At 35.3% G+C, this 19,903-nt stretch overlaps 1 protein-coding gene across 1 annotated transcript; it reads left to right on the top strand.

Annotated features, from left to right (window-relative positions):
* Window positions 1-12,616: 12,616 nt before the first annotated feature.
* On the top strand, window positions 12,617-19,449 carry LOC112053148 (ADP-ribosylation factor-like protein 1). Its single transcript, XM_024092455.2, has 5 exons — window positions 12,617-12,830; window positions 12,912-13,128; window positions 14,334-14,445; window positions 15,505-15,721; window positions 16,150-19,449. The coding sequence occupies exons 1-4, from the start codon at window positions 12,827-12,829 to the stop codon at window positions 15,712-15,714; spliced, it is 543 nt and encodes a 180-aa protein (XP_023948223.1). The 5' UTR covers window positions 12,617-12,826; the 3' UTR covers window positions 15,715-15,721; window positions 16,150-19,449.
* Window positions 19,450-19,903: the final 454 nt, after the last annotated feature.

Here is a 19,903-nt window from a genome sequence, read left to right as displayed (position 1 = left end):
ATTTTATAGTCGCTATGGAGATTGCGCAAGATATCAGACTTGGTGAGTCACTTACTATAGATACAGTCTATTTATAGACGAGGGAAATCATAATAACCTCGACAACACAATGTGATTTAACCGTTATGCAATCAGAATGATTTAAATTTCGTAATTAATTTAACCTTTATGCAGTTGTTTAGTATAAATAAAATTAGTTGATTGACATTCACAACATTATTCAAAAAGACACGTCCAAGAATGATTTTTTGTTCGTCAATGATATAGGTACCTACTTTCACTTGTGGATCAACCCTAGATCATTTTGAGTAGAGAGAGAAAATTAACAATTAAATTATCTATTATGTAGGTAGTCTAACATTTTTATGTTCAAAATACAACATAATATTAAAGAAATTTTATTTATTAAAAAACCTTTGTAGATACTGTGAAAATAATATGACCGAGACAACGGCCCGTAGCTGATAATGTATCCATAGTCTAGTCTGTCTGAAGCAGGTAAAAGCTGTTTGAGCAAAGAACAAGCATGTTATCAATGAGAAAACACGAGAAAGGAAGATTCAGGAGTAGCATGGCGGGCCTCCGAAGCAAACTGATAACCTTATTCTACTTGAAGTTTTACGACTGGTTTATTACATACTTATCACACAGTTATCAACTATTCAAACGTCATTGACTGGATGAAACTGAATGAAACAAGACGGATCACTTTTAAATGGCTACTTATGACCCACTTGATAGACCTATAAGACTTGTCTTTATCTGTCGGTAATCAGAAACACCGATATGTTATGCTATGCAGAGGTGTACACATTGGCTCATCATCAACACTCCATGAGGCGTTCGTTAACCTGGGCGGCCTGCTAAGTTTCTGGAGCGAGCTGGGTTGGCTGGAGTGACTTCAATGGGAACCTCGGTGGTTAAGTGCGGAAAAGGCCCAGGAAAGAAGAAGAAGATCTATCGGTCAAGCCACACATTGTGGCTAAAGTGTAAGGTTTATAGACAAGGACAACAAGCTAGAGTGTCGCGTTACGGCGTGTAGTAGAGTTAGCTCTCCAGGAGATTTGATAACTTTTTAGAGTGCATGCAATATGCATTTGCATTGGACTAATTTTTCATGACAATGTTTTGGTAGGATCTATTTTTATGCGAGTCAAAATCTTATAATGACGAATAATGATAATGAACTGGACATTGGCAGAAGTATGAACCTGGCACAGAAAAGACAGCGCTAAAAGTTAACGCTTCTAGCACTTATATCTGTCGACAGGACAGTATGCTGTATGATGGTATGTTAGTATGACTACAGTATGCACCTAAGCAGATTTTACAAAAACTTACATAAAAAATTTTTGCATGTATTTGTAAAATCTTCGTCAAATAGTTTTTCAAAAAACCGTCATTGGAAGCATCTGGAATGTGCCTTGAGGATAGAAATGGAGATTCTTGCAGGACATTAGCGACATTTTCAACGTAAACACAATACATATTTCTCACAACTATACTATGTGAAATGATAATAATTAAATCATATTCAGTAATTCATGAAAAACATAACGTCATCAGCAGCCCATCACTGTTTATTTATTTATTACGTTTATGTGTTTTTTTATTTATTTTCAGACCTCTCTCAAAATGGATTTTGACGATCTGTCCGGCACAGTCTTTAATGCTGTTCTCAACAGTGACGGACTGCATTACATTTCCAGCTCGAGTTAATTCAGGAATTTATTTATAAAATTTAAGCTTTGGTAGCTAGGCACACTGCCGGAAAAGATGTACCAATAAGCGATTTAGCGTTCCGGCATACTGCCGCGTAGAAGCCTTTTCGTCTTTAAAGACAGCATCGTCACTTAAGATCAAGGACATGGTTAAATTGTCATTGAATAAAAAAATCTCTTTCAAAGCTTTTTGACTACAAAATGTTATGCAATGTCTATGTATTGGGTGAAAGAACTAGTCGGTCACAACTCACACCTGAGTCTCGCTGTGATTCACGCCATTTTATAACAGCTTATTATGAGGTCAAATCGTTTGACATTTCGTGCATAAGTGGGTATTCATTATACGGTCATTGGTTAGCTGGAATTCGTATGACAAAAAGCCTTGGTAGTTGAGTGATACCCAGAAACTAAATAGTGTACGGAGTCGCAGATTAAAAACTCCAAAAAACACTGTTAACATTTTTTTAGAGAACTTTAAATGTCTCTAGCGAAAGGTTACTTACATGTAATACCAGTATTTATTGTATGTACACAAGTTTTTATAAATAACATTGTTGAGACCTTCATTTTGTCATGATGGTACCTGTGATAGAAGACCTCACTCTTCTATAGCAGCATAGATTAATATACTAAAATTGAAACATAGCAGGCAGGCTCTCGATCCGTATGTTTAAAACAGGACAAGCAAAAAGGGGGTTTAAGCAAAAAGGGGGTACGATAAAATAATAAAAAGGGGGTAGATTGTCTATACTAATAGGTATTATAAAGAGGTAAAGTGGAGTTGTAGGGGTAATTTCTGGATCTACTGCACCGATTTTGAAAATTCTTTTACCACTTTCTAGTGGTAAAAGAATTCATGAGTGTGGTTGGCTATATTTTATCCCCATATTCTCACAGGAACAATAACTACGCGGTTGAAAACGCGGGGTGATGGCGAGTCATTTATAAAAGTCAGAGAACCTATTATTGCGATATCCTTCTTTCACTTTCCTATTGGTTTATTGTCTCTCAATCTATAATAGTTATGAATACGAAATGATAATCCAGCTTGAATTTTCCTTACTACCACAGAATACAACCTACAACGTGGTGGGTATCAAAAGTGAATTGGCATCTTCTAGGTTAATGCGTTTCATAAGCTGCGCCTTCGCTTACTATGGTGTGATTGCAGCCAAGTATCCAGTGTCTACTTAGAATGCTTATCACTACAAAAATATATTTCACTTGTTATATAGTAAGGATATACCTAGATATGCCTATGTGTCATTTTATACAGATAATGCCCATTATGTATCAAATGTACGTAAGAACTAAAAGCTCACAAAAGTGCATTAGATCACCGGACTAAGGTAACTCCCGACTCGTTCACGTTCTGACAAGCGCAACCGGACTGATCTTAGATAACACAGGAAAAATACTCTTCTGAGAACTGTGCTGACGTACGTACGGTGAAGGTGCACTGAACTGGTGACATTATTACTGGATTTAAAATTTTTAGTTTTACTCATTTAGGTACTGGTCTTTGCTGATATTCTATATTTCCTTTTCGATTCAATGCTATTTTAATTTCTGGGTGGTAGGTACCATCGGTCTATAAAGCGAGAGCCAGTATTTTTTAAAAGTTTGCAAGTCTGTGCACCGAGCATCGGTAAGTACCTAAATCTTTTTAATTCCATTAGTTTCTCTAACTATGTGCCTCGCCCGTTGCATCATTAGTAGTTAGAAATCTCTTTATTGGTATTGTAGATATAGGTACTATAAGTACCCACTTTGCGGTAGGTTGATGCATAATAAATGTTATCAAAAAGACATTACACATATCTGCAGTGTATCACCTGACAAACACACTTTGTCGACTCATCAGATAATATCATCTTTCATTTACGTAAAATTTATCTCGCGGTCGTAGATATTCCTACTCAATCTTTTCCGAGAAGTCAGTATAGTTTTGGATGTAGTGGTAAGACAACAACCAAGCGCATAGTTGTACATTTGTACAAAAGCTTGTGTGTACATCAAGTATTTAAAACATCAAGCATTAGAAATGCTATTCAGCTTTCTTAACTTTTTTTTCTGACTGCGTAAGTGCCGCAGACTCTTTGATGGGACCTCAGCGATATCAATGGGGGTTTTTAGCAAACGCAGATACGTCGCCAGATGGTGCTCGAAGGCAAAAGCACAAGAAGAGATGGGCGGAATGACTCTCTAATGGATGTCTTTTCGAATCTTGGCTTAAAGGGCCGTTCGGGAAGGATATTGGCTTGAGTGTCATTCCTCACTCCCCCGTTGCCGTGGCTGCGTCATAATGTATGGAATACGTCCCGATACGTAATAATTTAATGCGCTGTGTGTGCGCTAAGCCTTAATCTTTAGAAGAAAGTTTAATGAGTATAATCAACATTTACGACAACACACAACTTTATAATGGTATAAAAGAGCAACCTTTGATCAAATTTAATCTATTGGAATGAGAAATATTTTTTTATATAAAATGTCCATTATTTTCGATTTCAACAGGAAAAATCAATCTGTGCACTTTTATCGAGATTCGAAGTGACTGAAGAAACCTAGATCTAACGTAAATCTGACTCTATTCAGATACTCCAAGGCGAAGGAACACAACTCTGCAAACATCCCAACTACCTACGAGCTATTGAGAAATACAAAAATCTTTAACTTTCTTTTGACCTTTCAATTCTGCAGTCTCAATGTTTCGATCGCATTTATATGCTATCGCCAGAACAACAAGCAACAGAACGAAAATAAATATAACAATGACTAGATACATAGGTACATTTATCAAACAAAATCAAAGGTTCCTGGTGTATTGTGTGGCAGAGTAGGTACCTATCGCCTATCCATTGTGCCTCCAGCTATTTCCGTCACTAACTGAGCTACGATTTTTTCCCGGATCTAAATATTTCTAGTATTTCTAACTGTGATGGCTATGACTAATAGATCGAATCTCTTTCAGCGACTGCGATTGTAATTGGATGGAAATCCCACGGTCACGGGTAGTTACTGCTTATCTAAATATAGGTACCTACTTACAGTAACAAGTTATTGGCAAGGGAACATTGGTTATTTTCATATTTTTGAAACTACGCAAGAGTTGGGTCTCTGCACAATTGCGTGCACACAAATGCACTCTCTATTGCACCACAAACGACTACCAGAACACGTAAATTCCCTCTTGGGCTCAAGGGTTTCAATTTAACAAATTAAACTACTACTTTAATTACTACTTTAATTATATCAATTCAAGTAATCTTGCTTTACTAGATCTCTGACTAATTTGAACTTGTCTGTTTGTAATGAGAGTGACTACAGGTTTGGAAAGAAGGTTGCCGAAATTCAGCTCAAAATTATTCAACTTGGCATTTGTTTTATTTATCTACATTAACACAAGTCACAATACATAGGTACCTATACTTATTAGTCGTGTAAAGTTGAAAACGGATTTGATTGTCCATTAGAAACTTTATCATTAAAAATCCCAAATCGCACCTAATACACAATCTATCACGTTTGGATAGCAAAACAAAAATTGCAATAGCCGTGGCCGTGGTGTGTTTAGGAGGTAAAACATTTCAAGGGTCCCGATCCTCACTGTCCAAGTACAAAACGTAATTTACTGATATTTTCTACGAGATATTTTGAGGAACCATAATAATCAGCAATGACATACTTTTGACCTTTATGAAATTAGTTATATCTGTAGACGCATCAGACTCTTACTTACTCTCTTACTCTCAGACGTTGAAAGCTGTGTTAATCTTCATTGAGCTTAAATTCCTACTCACAGTTTACCCTACAAGTCCAGCGCTGGCTATCGCAATCACGTCAATGCATCTAATATCAGCAGTTAACTGGAAACCATCTGAGGGTGTTCACACAAATAGCTAACTACCAGTAACTACTATAATTACGAGCGACTGACTGACTCATTACACGCCGACAGAGTTTACGGCCACACACGCATTCCTGACAGAAATAATAACAACTAACGGGTGGATATGAAAATATATGAGCTGGGTTACCTACTTCATTAAATATTGTGAGTCATTAGCATAGTTTTCCATGGACGCATGGAGGTTAATTTATTTATTATTATTATTTAACAAACAACACATTGAAATTAAGCCTAACCATAGTGCAACACAAACCACAGTTAGTTTTACTGTGCACTGGTTATTATTGCATACAATAAATACAATATTTAGGAACAAACAGAACATTATTAACAAACAGAAGAGGATAAATAAACAGATTAACAAACAGAAGAGGATAAATACCAAGAATAATGATTATAGGGTAGTTGAAAAAAAGTGTGAGTGAACCGGTGCTGCGACGCTACACAGGCTGTCCCAAAAAATAATTCTTTAGTTTCCGCTTATGTACGTTCGTGAGTATATTGGTATCTTTTAGAAGATTCTTTACCGCATCCGGAAAATCGTTAAAGATTGTCGGAACAATATATTCCAGCCTTCTCTTACCATACCCATTTATGAAGTTCGGTACATACAATTTACATTTTTTTGAACTTCTTAGTTGTTTATTGTATGTAATTTCCTTCAGTTTAGGTTTTATTTGAAGGTACTGCTCTGTTATTATGGAATATTTTGTTTTTACGTCTATTGGCATTAATTTACAGTAATTAAATAAGACATGATAATCATTTCTATATTGTTGTTTTATTTTTTTCGGTACAATGGTTTTTAAAAGGCGTAGTTGAAGTTGATATATTTGATTAATATTACTTTTATACGTAAGACCATAACTACTCAATCCATATGATATTATTGATTCACCTAGTGCTTTGTACATCATTAGTAAGGTGGAAAATGGAACTTTGTTATTGATCAATGATAGTTTAGCCAGGAGAGCACGAAGCTTATCGCACACATAATTAATGTGTTCTTTCCATTGAAGACGATCATCGATAATTAATCCTAGGTATCGTTGACTGGAGACCGTCTCAACGGAAGCACAACTACAAATATTAGATGTCCGTTTTGTAAAATGTTGCTCGTTTTTATGCATACATTGATGGCTATGTGCTATAAGCTTTGTAATACCATTGTATCTGTTATGACTCGAACTAATGTACATCATTTTAGTTTTATCAACATTAATAACTAGGCCAACGTCATGCGACCATTTTAATAGTGAATCAAAATCTGATTGAAGCTGGAACATAGCTTCGTGGATGTCGTGATGAGCGGACACTAAGCAAGTATCATCAGCAAATTGAAACATTTCGCACGTTTTAATTTTATTTGCAAGATCATTTACATACGTTAAAAAATGCAAAGGGCCAATAACCGAACCTTGTGCTGTTCCCTGTGTTACAGTCACATCTTTACTTAACGTTTCTTCAATTTTCACTCTATACAACCTGTCAGTCATGTAATTTTGACACCATTTCAGAAGTGGGCCCCTTATTCCATTATCTTGTAGTTTTTCAAGTAGGACGTTGTGTCGAAGCATATCAAATGCTTTACTGTAGTCTATATATACAACCAAGACATGTTTTTTGTTATTTAAATGCTTATTGACAGAATCTGTAAATGCTGATAGTAGTTGCGATGTGCTCTTTTTCTGCTGAAAACCATATTGCTTATCAGATAATACGTTGTGATCTTTATAAAATGCGTGTAATTGCTGACAAATGTACTTTTCAACAATTTTATCAATTGTGGGTAATATTGTAATAGGTCGGTAATTATTATAGTCGCTTGTGTTACCTTTTTTATGAATCGGTCGAACTATACCCGTTTTAAGATCTTTGGGATATTTAGAAGTAGCGACCGATGTGTTTACAAGCTTTGCTATTATAGATGTAATCTTGCCGGATAGCATTTTTATATCTATTGGACGTATATTATCAGATCCCGCTGATTTATTGTTCCCTAATTTAGCAACTATTTTTGAGATTTCAGTCGCAGAAGCGATTTTGAATCTACATGAAACGTTTAGGGAGTTTTTATAATCGCTTTTATTTAGTAGTGGTTTTGTACAAGAAAGCATACTATTTTTTACACTGTTATTAAAGGATTCAGCGAAGTTATTAGCAATACTTCTCGACGAGTTAGTATTTTTATCAAAAGCCTTTAAAATAGTTTCATCTAGTGACTTTTTAATTCTACCTGTTAATTCATTCAGTATATCCCAGAGCTTCCTAATATCATTTTTGTGCTTAAGTATTTCATTCCTGGAGTACTCATTTTTAGCTTTTGTTATCACTTTATTTGCGAAATTTCGAGCACGGTTAAGCTGTAATTTTAACATCATATTATTTAAGTCGTTTTTCCATTTTTTAAATAGTTCATCTCTAAACTCACATGCTTTAAGGACTCTCTTATTAATCCAATAATTAAGGCGACGGTTGGGATTTTTATTCATCTTTATTTTTGTTTTTGATTTATCATAGCAAAGGTTCATATTGTTTTTTATGTACATGTAAATGTCGTCTGGGCATGACATATGATCCACTGGTGACCAATCGATGTCATTTAAATAACATTGTAATTTTTTATTATTAATTTTAAATTTAGATTTTGAACCAGCCTGTATAGTCGACGCGCCGACGCACGCTAAGGCGGTCATCCGATGGTCGGCCAGTACAATGTCGAGCGCCGCGGTGTATAGGTTTAGTGAGCGGGACTTCGCGTATATGTGATCTATACATGATTTACTTATGCGATTATTGCGCACTTCAATTCGCGTATAGTTCGTAATCCCGCTTACTAGCCCTAGGCCGTACAACATGCTGTTATACTTATGCTTTACAGGGTTAATTGATCTTAGGTCAATATTCACGTCACCTAATAAATATAAATCTCGTGTGTGTGCGGTGTTTCGTATGAGTTGTTCGAGTTCGTGTATAAATAAGTGTTTGCTATAGCTAGGTGGGCGGTAAATTGTGCACAGATTTGCAGTATACAGTTCAGGGGTGATTATTTCACCCCAGATGCATTCAAAGTTTTGCGTCATCGTTTTAGTTACCGTAAATTTGTGTTTTTTGTTAATGTATATTATAATTCCCCCACCTTTTCGCCCTTTACGCAGATCTGTGTACATTTGAAACCCATTTAAATTAAACATGCAGCTTATAGAATCGGAAATATTAGCCTCTGTTATCACAATTACATCCATAGGTTTGGGACATTGTATAATACTTTGTTCCAAAGCAGAGAAGTTTTTTATCATAGACCTTATATTTATATGTATACACAACAGTTTAATATTATTATTATTAGGTATCGAATTTACAAAATTATGAATATTACTACAACTCAGAAATTCCGTTACGTCGTCTTTGATTGTTTCCATAATAAGTTAGTAGGAAATTAACCGTATTACGAATTGTTAAAGTAGGTATTTGTAGTAAACTATTGGTTTAAGCTAGTTTATTGATTTCGTCTAAGGAACGAATTATAATAGGTTCACAATTTATATCTTTACGTGCGCGAATAATCCCTTTTTTACACCATATGAATTTGTATGTGTCTTTCAATTGATTTTTAGCGTTCCACAGTAGGTTTTTGTTGTAAGGCGTCAGCGCTTCACGTAAGAACACCGTTTCTTGAGCAGATTTTTCGTTCGCGTTCGAGATAATATCTTTCACGGTAACCTTGATTGTTTTTGATGTGGCAATCCATTTTTGCTGTATATTTTCGCTTTTCATTTTAAGTAGTATTGATCCAGGCATCTTTCCACGGTCCTTACGTGCCCGAGGGAGCTTGAAGTTAACATTAATGATATCTTCGTACGGTAAACAAAGTTTTTTTGCAATGCTATCTACAACCCCTTTTGTGTCTTTTTCTTCACAGTCATGTAGGTTCAGAATTTCAATTTGGTCACCTAGTTTTTGTTGTTCGGTTTCTTGAAGACGCTGTTCTAATGCTATAACCCTAGTTTCAAGATTTGTATTTTTATTCGTTAATTCGCAGTTTTTTTCGCTTGAGGTCTTGAATCGACTGCTTACAAAACTCCATACTTTCAATCATCTCGTCCATTTTCTCACTATGATATTGCAAGCTGCGCATGCATTCTTTCATCTCTTTCTGGATTGCCTTTTCCATTTCTTTCGACATATCGTTCAGAAGCTGCTTCACATTGATACATACGTCCTGGGATCCGTCGATGCGATGGCGATGTGAAGGTGATGCCTCCTCATCGTCCTCTTCCGGAATAATAAAGGAGCTGCGTCTTATCGATGTGTTATGGCATTCAGTACACGTCCATTCCAGATTGTCAGCCGCACGGACGGCGGCAAGTTGCTTGTTCGTTAGGCCGGAGCAGACGGTATTACCATGCACTATTTTTTCACATTTTGCACATTCCAGACCCGGATTTCGTTTTGTAATATTTTTACCACATTTCTCACACTTATTCATAATTAAATAATTTAAATTTTTATCTGGCCGTTAAAATACGTGTTCCTCTAATGATTGACAGCTGTCAACTCCAAATATATATATTTCTTTATAGGTAGTTGACTAGCGGAGGCTCGCGAAACAATCGATTAAAACTTTTGTTATGTGACCATTTAATTAAAGATAAACTTCTTCTTCTTATAGTGCCATCTCCTATCGGAGGTCAGCAATCATTAAGGCTAGTTTCACTTTGTTCACTGCTGCCCGAAAGAGTGATCTGGTACTCATATTAAACCATTGGCGTAAGTTCTTGAGCCAAGATGTACGTCTACTACCAGGCCTTCGTTTCCCCTTTATCTTTCCCTGGATAATAAGCTGGAGCAGGTGATATTTGGAGTTTCGCATTATATGACCCAGGTAATCGAGCTTCCTTCTTTGGACTTGTTGCAGAACTTCTGTTGGCTTTCCCATTTTTTGCAGCACAGTAGTATTGCGTATACGATCCCTCCCTGATATTCGCAGTATCCGTCTGTAAACCCACATCTCAAATGCCTCAAGCTTACTACACATCGCTTGCGTTAGTGTCCAGGCTTCAACCCCATAAAGTAACACAGAGAAAACGTAACATCGCCCTACTCTTATCCTCAGAGATATTTTTAAATTGCGGTCACAGAAAGATAAACTGGGTATACCTATACTATCGGCAAAAGTCCCCGATGTTGCTCTCTAAAAGATACTCCACCATGCATATTTTTATATCTTTGAGGAGTAAGGCAGCGTCATTGATGAAAGCTCCCTTGCTGCTTGACCATTTTTGACACTTTTCATACCATACCATACTTCAATTACTACAGGCAAAATCTTGACAAGTTAAGTACCTACCTACCTAGATACTAAAACCTTTTCATATCGCTCTATCTATCTGTGAAAGCCACATGAAAATCCGCGCAGTAGGGTTTGTATTTATTGCGAAGGTAGAGACAGATGCGGTTTTTATAGTTTTAGGATTAAAGTAGCAAGATAAGAATTGTTCGTTTTATATTTCTAGTGAAGTGAAATACCTAATCAAAAAGTATAATCTATCTGCTATAGGTATAAGGTAGACGTAGGTATGCCGGCTCATCTAGATTTGGTATAGATGAAAGGAGGAAAATAGAAGTATTTTGAAATAGAATAGAATATGAGTAGATATCAAAAATTAAAGTTGTCTGATATAACTTTTTTCCGTGGATAATTTTGCTTTATCCACTCACAGCTTAATCAATTCATTATTTAACTAAGTAATCAATTCTCACTATTTTTTTTAACTAATCACATTCTTTGTCGAGTTTTGAATATAAATTTAGCATGGGGTCCACTACCAGGACCAGTTAATTTAGAAAGTGGTCTATGAGAAAAAAAACAGTTTGGGAACCTCTGGGTCCTATCAGTGTCACACGACACGAAAGCTTCGTCATCTGATTTACGTGGATTATTATTTGCGTGACTCGAGTTGTCATAGCTTAATCCGTAACGGCGACTCTGTGAGTGTGACGTCAGGTACGTACGACATGACGTAGCACGTTTGACGTTAAGCCGCATTACGCCGCGAATGCGCTGCGCCTGCGTTGCCTTGCGATTGTCCTTTTGTGGACATGTTAGTGAGACTTTATTTTTTTTATTTATGCTATTAAATACAAAAAACTAATAATTATTTTATAATATCCAGCCCTCTCGTCACATCGTGTTGAGTACCTAATGTGTTCTGGAGATCCAGTCTAATGTCTATACCTCAATACGCGCCTTCTCAACTTAAGTATTAGAGACTGGCTGCTTTCGTTATACGACCCTTGATCCTACATTCAAGCAGAATTATCTCCTGGAATGGCATTTGCTATGAACAGGTCACGTGACCAAGATCTGTCATTCCCATAGATTTTTCTAGTTTTTGAAGCGTTAGCGATCGTAGAAAGAGAATCGACGTGCAACGTATTTTTCTTTTTTGTAGGAATATTAATTTACATTTAGGTATTTTTCATCCTACATACATACATAAGTAGGTACACTGTACGAAAATAGAAAACTGTTACTTAAACTACGTGCCTATTGGATTATTGTTCGACTATGCCGACCGATTTAAAAATCTAGCTTAGAACTATTATCAAAAATAATGATCAAATTATATTATATTTCTAAATGATCAAAGGACTTTTAGACCTTTTTGTTACTGCACAATCCAAGAGTTTCCTAAGAAAAAATATAGAGGTTTTTTCAAAAAAACCTAGAAAATAGCAATATTGCACATTTTAAATATTGCTCTAAAGTATTGCCGGGAGTGAGGGATCTTAAGAAATAAAAATTAAGTTTATCATAAATTATTAAAAGTTAGCTTAAAATTGTTGCTTATTTATAATTATTTTCAAATTAAAAACAGAGAAGCTTTGATGAGTAGTGAGAAACCATGGAAAACATTTATTTTTTATAATCTGTAGGATTTGTCAATGGAAAATTTGTGGTATGGCAACATTTTTGAGTGCTTGCTTACACGTCAAATGATTGGAAGTTGGAAGAATTTCTGAAATAAATATTGCTAAAAAGCTTTAAAACAGTAGAGGTGTCGTAAATTAAGTGTTAATTAGATATTAATAGTAATTTATTGAAATTTTGGATGTATATGGAAAGAGATTCCAACATTCCCTAGTTTTAGAAACTAATGTTTTTCTAGGCTAAACACACGCAATAATGGGTGAGTGAATTTACAATTATTTTGTTATATTTACGTGGTGTTAGTTTGCGATTTTTTGTAACTAGTGTATCGTTGTTTCAGGTGGTCTGTTCAGTTATTTCCGGGGTTTGTTAGGGGCACGGGAAATGAGGATTTTGATCCTGGGTTTGGACGGCGCCGGAAAAACAACAATACTTTATAAACTGCAGGTCGGCGAAGTGGTGACCACGATACCGACAATAGGCTTCAATGTTGAACAGGTCACATACAAAAATTTAAAGTTCCAAGTGTGGGACTTGGGCGGACAGACTAGCATCAGGTACATTGAGGTTATATCTATAAGAAACAAGACAGCAAAAAATATAACCTTGTTTTTACAGTACACAGAGTTAATCATGGATGGAAAGAATTGTTGTCTAAATAGGCATGATGGACATTTCCATCTTATCAACTTATTTTGTATAGAATGTTAATAATAATTATAGAAATAGAACAATATTGATTTTGCTTTACAGTATACATTGCTTATAAAAATTGTTGGTTATCCTTGATAAGGTAATTTTATTCTGGAAAGACTGTTTGGCTTTGGGTAAGTAGCAGTAAAATGACAAATCAAGTGGATTTGTGTATTATAAGGTTTATTTTGTTAAAGTGTGTTCATTCAGTTTCACACCAGCACACATTGAACTATCTACTGTCAGTCACTTATCTGCACAGCTCACCACTACCTCCAAAGTGAATCGGACTTCCAAAAGTTGACAAATGGTACCACAAAACTTGGCAACAAAGTGAATAAGTGTGTAAATAAGCTAAATGATTCTGTTAAATGCTCGCAGTGCTCCTATAAATCATTCTACAGTCCTACATGATGTGTGCTGTTTGATGACAAACATATTAGAAAAGAAAGTAGAAAACACATGTCTTTCAAAACTTATTTTATTTTGTCTAATTTTATTTCAAGCTTATTAATTAATTAATTTACATTAATTTAAGAATGAGTTAATTATAATTATTATTAGGTGTGAAATGACTAGCGATTTATACCCTCATTTTTAATTTGTTTGTTGGTAAACAGTACACATAGAGTATGGTTGTAGTAGTTGATGACTTGATATACAATTATACATATAAATTAGTATAGAACATAATCATGCAAAAATTTGCATTGCAATTTTGTTACTTTTACTGTTTACTTGATGGTTAAAAAGTTAGCTTGAACCAAGCAGCACTCTGTGATTAAAATGAAAAAATAGGTTTTTCTGATATCTAAGTGTGAAGATAAACATACATCAAATATGTAATAGTAAAATGGTTACTATATACTTTTTCAATGTAATGTCTATTATGATTTAACTTTTAATTTTAAATGACTAAGAAGCTTAATTGATTAAATTGTATCATTGTCGAGGCACACCCAACTAGATATAATCTGAACAACTACATGTATCACTAATGTTTTTGATAACAAATTGTATTTGATTTTTGTGAGATAATGTATGACGCTGTTTCATTTTATTGTTTCAGACCTTATTGGCGATGTTACTATGGCAACACAGATGCAATTATATATGTTGTAGACTCTGCAGACAGGGATCGAATAGGAATATCTAAAGATGAACTAGTACATATGTTAAGAGTAAGTATTTATTACCACAATAGAAGGGTTAACCTTTTTTCTCTTTTATTATTTACTAGTTAGCCCTTGACTACAATCTCACCTGATGGTAAATGATGATGCAGTCTAAGATGGAAGCGGGCTAACTTTTTAGGAGGAGGATGAAAATCCACACTCCATTTCGGTTTCTACACTACGTACTGCTACGAACACTAAATCGCTTGGCAGTAGGTTGGTAACTAGCCATGGCCAAAGCCTACCATCAGTCAGACTTGGACCAATTAAGAAAATCTCAATTGTCCCAGCCGGGGATCGAACCCAAAACCTTTGTTTTGTAAATCAAAACCTGGAGTTTACTTAGACGCCTGGCTTTTATGAGCTCTGACAAACTTGATACTTAAAAAATTTGGGTATTGTCAGGTGCCAGCAGAATTATGTATGATGAAATATATCATGCATAATTCTAATAGGCAGCGTGAGTTATTCACTGTTTTACCATAAGACTGCCATTGCATTGCACAAATCTAAATTATATCTGCAAAGACACATATTGTCCATTGATGACGACATCTCTGATTGGTCTAATGGTTAGTCTATGTAGCTTTAGTTTAAGAACTCCTGGGTTAAATTTTTGGTTTTGATTTTAAAATATACTACTAGTGGACGCACGCGACTTCATCCGCCGTGGAATTCACTTTTTCACAAATCCCGCGGGAACCATGGATTTTTCCGGGATGAAAAGTAGCCTATGTGTTAATCCAGAGTAAAATCTATTTCCATTCCAAATTTCAGCTAAATCGTTTAGTAGTTGCGCCGTTAACGAATAACAAACATCCATACAAACTTTCGCGCTTATAATATTAGTAGGATATGAGCCAAAACGCTGTCTGCTATGGTTGTCTATATTTCAACTGTTCGACGTAATGTTAACTAATTCTTTACCAAACAGAGCGTTCGACAAAAATATTAGTTATTAATTAGTTTAATATTTAGTACATCAAGTAACATTGTGACGTCAGCTTTTTGACGGATTTTTTCCCTCCTAATCGAAGGATTATTGATCATGATGATGTGTTCCAGGAAGACGAGCTAGCAAACGCAATACTAGTAGTGCTCGCCAACAAGCAGGACATGGCGGGCTGCCTCAGCGTGGCGGAGGTGCACCAAGCGCTGGGGCTGGACGCGCTGCGCGACAGAACCTTCCAGATCTTCAAGACTTCCGCCGTGCGCGGCGAGGGGCTCGACCAGGCGATGGACTGGCTCTCCAACGCGCTGCAAGCTAGGAAATAACATTGAGGTCGGTACAAAATACAGTGTTAAACAATTTTAAGACACAAAACTGTCAAATTCTCTTCTTCCTGTCACCTATAATTTGAACATTTTCAATTCATGAGTGAATAGACACAGGCCAACACACAAACTTGGATATTATTGCTTTCTATCTGGCAATATTTTTAGTCAATCCCACGCCACAAAACATGAAAGAAAAATCATGAACTTCTCGCATAACAAATTCTTTTAACATTTATCTAAGCTACTATGTGGCATAGCCAAATTTTAAAAATAGATAGTTATTATTGTAGAATTACTGCTTACCTGAGAATTTTCTCAATTCTCTATGTATGTGAAGTCTAGCCATTGTTGTATGTATTGTATATACAATGGTTTGACTGAATGTATTATTCCATCTATCACTTTTTTTAATATTCCATATTATAATTTCAGATACGCAGTGGTTCAAAATGGAAGCTACAACAGCAGTTGCGACGTGTGTGTGGATATAGTCAAGTTAACGCGATAGGTGCGCGCGCGGCGCTACACTGCATTCATCCTCAACCATCTACCTTCTACATTATAATATAAACATAGAATAAATATCCATCCATACAAATTTAGACTCTTGTATAATCCTAAACACTTGTCATACTAATGTTAGACATTTGTTATACAAATCTAATACACTTTTCATACAAATCTTTAAAACACTTGTCATACAAAAGCAAGACACTTGTCATACAAAAGCAAGACACTTGTCATACAAAAGCAAGACACTTGTCAATAGGTCCTGTATTTAATTTTTCTTTTTTTTTTTTTAAATATGACCAATATTCACATTCCCTCTAACTAGTCGGGAAATACTGTACTAGGAGTGGGTACGACAATAGACCAACGGGGTGGGGTTCGAACCACTACCCCTCGGTGATGAGTCCGAATGTTCTTGCCGTTGAGCTATTGAGGATATAATTATTGTATTGCTGCATAGAAACCATTGCTCTGCATGGTCACTTAACCTGTATTCGCTATCTCTAAAACTTTCAGCCAATATAAAACCTTCCTATAGCAGGGTAGCTATTTGCTTCAAGAATTTTTAAGAAAACCGTGTGGGATGTAAAATGTCCCTATTTTTCCTTATGCTATTTTCTATTTATATCACTGGTGCAGGACATAAAACTATGTAAAGCCTCGGGCCGACCCAATAATTATATGATTTAATCTATATATCCTCCTATTGAAGCTAATTATAACCAGAAATCAGATTTAATTTTATGTTGCCCGTTTTTTACACCGACCTTCATATACTTTGACAGAAAAGTAACGTCTAGAGTCCTTATCTCATTAGTATGAAGGTGTCTCATGGACAAATTCCTGTCTATGGTCACCCCGAGGTATTTGACCGTCGGGGACCATTCGACAGTCTCATCCATTAGTGCCACCGGGGGCGGTCGATGGGATCGCCCTATGTATCTCCCGAGTTTTCCCCACATTAACCTTCAGTCCACGTTAAACTTGCCAGTGGGTTAGTGTGTCCAGTCCGTGTATCTACTGTAGCGGACGGGCAAAAACATTAAAAGTAAAAAAAACATTGATCTCCTATTAAAAAGTAGATGCACAATCAGCGATCAAAAAACGTCCCCACGTAATGAGTGCCAAACAAAACTTCGTGGCACTCAATTCAAGTAGTCGCATTTGCAAATTCAACCTTAAACTCAATCCTTAAGGTTGAATTTGCTCTGAATTTGGGATTTTATTGAATATTGGACTATATTTAAAGGCCTTTAGGTATAATAATTTTCTTTACCAATAATTCTAAAACTGCCAAAGCAACCAGTTTTTAAGTGACGTTTTTGCTCGTCCTTTTAATAGAAGAGGTCCATGAAAAAAAGGACTGTCGCACAAGGAATTTATTTCAATTATTCCAATATTTTAGTATTACTAATTGATTAGAATTAAATAACTTATTTTTTCTTAGTTGTGTGGAAGACTAATAATTTCAATCAACATTTTGAAAATTGTGTTAGAAATACAGTTTTTAATCCTTGTAATTTATATTTATATTATTTTTATTATATCCTTTACTTCTAAAAGCTATGAAAGGATTACAATAACTCGCATGGTTGGTACATTGTAGTATTACTGGCTTTGAAAACAATTGTGGCAGTTGAACATTCATTCCAAATATACAAGAAAATAGACAAAAAAGTAAGTACATATATATCTACGACTTAAAACTTTGTGAGAGATTGTGATAAAGTTATGTTCCATTAGCTTGGCGCTATTTATTGTAATGTAATTTGTGGAAATGTAAATCAATAAAATTATTTTAACGGATGCTTTGAGTTTTTATTTTTATCTTCAAAATGACGATTTTATAAACTAAATCCGTTAGAATAGTTTTGTCACTTGATGTCAAAGTACATTGCAACTTGTCACAATAGGGTGATTTTTTTAACAGAATATAGTTAAAGGGGAGTTTTTAAACTATGCATCATATTATGACAAAGTCTAAACATTATACTATGTTATTATGTAATACAGACAAGGTAGTCTTTGTAGACATATAATGCTAGCCACTCACCATCCAATAAGGTGTGAGTAAGATGAGCATGATATCATGCAGATCGCGACCAGCATACGCTCAGTTTTATCGGATGTTCTGTCGTTAGCGCTGCAGGCACGTGAACTTATTGGATGGTGAATGGCTAGCATAAGTTTGAATTGGCTTGTTTTAAAATCCGTGTAGGTAGTGTGTAATTAAAGCAGTTGATAAACGTCGCGGCGCCGCATTTATGATTAGGTAATTGAAAACAAATTGTCTTGTAGGCGACAGTTCGCGGGTGAAATGGTCTAAGATCAGAATCAGGAACGACCTTCACCCATCTGTTATGGAATGAATAGTGTTCTATATCATAATATGTAAACAATGTATTGCCTAAAAATCTCCTAGCTAAACTATCATTAAAAATAATTAGTTAACAATGGTTAATAATAGTTTGGCCACGATATACTTTATAGGCAACTTAATTGGAATGTATTTTTTTTTACATAAATAGATAGGTGAAGGTCGTTTCTAATTCGGATCTTTTACTAAATGTACACATATAGCGCTGTTAAATGATCGTTGTACACAAGTCTCTGTACTTACACTATATTATTTTTTTAAATAATAGTGTTTCGACAATGTTCCAGGCTTTAACAGGGTCCCATAGACCCATAGCTCTATAGCTGTCTAGGTATAATAATAAAATTTAAATATCTGTTGATTCAAATAATAATAAATTTATCAAATTTTCCCGAATGAGAATAATATAATTTTTAAATTGAAACTGCAGATTTTGTGGAGCATTAATTGTAACTTTACTCGCCGATAATGTAACTTTCCATTGGTGACGGAATTTTCAAAATCGGTTTAGTGGTTTAGGAGTGAAAGCGTAACAAACAAATCGATAAATGGGCGAATTTTGTTTACGAGGCACTATACGGCACGTAGATTGCAGTATTAGTGGTACTCTTACTAATTAAAATTATTAATTAATTCAAATGTTTAATTTACTTTAGCTGCAGAGATTTGTGTACAACCGATGCTAGCGCCGTCGTAGTTATAACGATTACAATTAATTAATGAATATAATATATTTTGTATCTGTGACGTTCAGCAGGCTATCGGTAATTTATATTACATCGCAGTAAGGAAATATTATTGTTCTATAATATTATATTATGATTATGATTATGATTCCAGTAACAGTTTGTTGTTTTATTTTATTTTAGAGACTATATGGTATGTGTTCAATCTAACTTGACGTTTACTTGACCGTGTCACAGAATACATATGTACAAGGAGGAATGCGGGTATAAAGCATATAGCCTTCCTTGATTAATATGGGCTATCTGACTCTGAAAGAATTTTTCAAATCGGACCAGTAATTCCTGAGAGTAGCGCGTTCAAACAAACAAACTATTCAGCGTTAGATGTACTTATTCATTAAAATATTAACACTGTGTTGCTGACAGCCAGCATTCTACTTAATCTTCCTACTCACTGGAACGTAAAATAAATCTTGGTTTCATTTACAAAATACAAGTGCCCTTTGCCCCTAACGGGACTAGAACCCGCGACCTCCGGACGTAAGTTGACTACGTACGTACGGTGATTAAATTTATACATTAATAATTCATACTTGTGAATGTAAAAATACCC

This window comes from Bicyclus anynana, chromosome 6, assembly GCF_947172395.1.
Source record: "Bicyclus anynana chromosome 6, ilBicAnyn1.1, whole genome shotgun sequence".
Lineage (NCBI taxonomy): Eukaryota > Metazoa > Arthropoda > Insecta > Lepidoptera > Nymphalidae > Bicyclus > Bicyclus anynana.
Note: the sequence above shows the minus strand (reverse complement) of the source record. Positions and strands in the feature narration are given on the sequence as shown.

Excerpts from the sequence above, each read along its gene's own strand:
- LOC112053148 (XM_024092455.2), top strand. Across the intron at positions 13,129-14,333 it reads GGCGGACAGACTAGCATCAG|ACCTTATTGGCGATGTTACT; the intron begins GTACATTGAGGT and ends TTATTGTTTCAG. Across the intron at positions 14,446-15,504 it reads AACTAGTACATATGTTAAGA|GAAGACGAGCTAGCAAACGC; the intron begins GTAAGTATTTAT and ends GATGTGTTCCAG.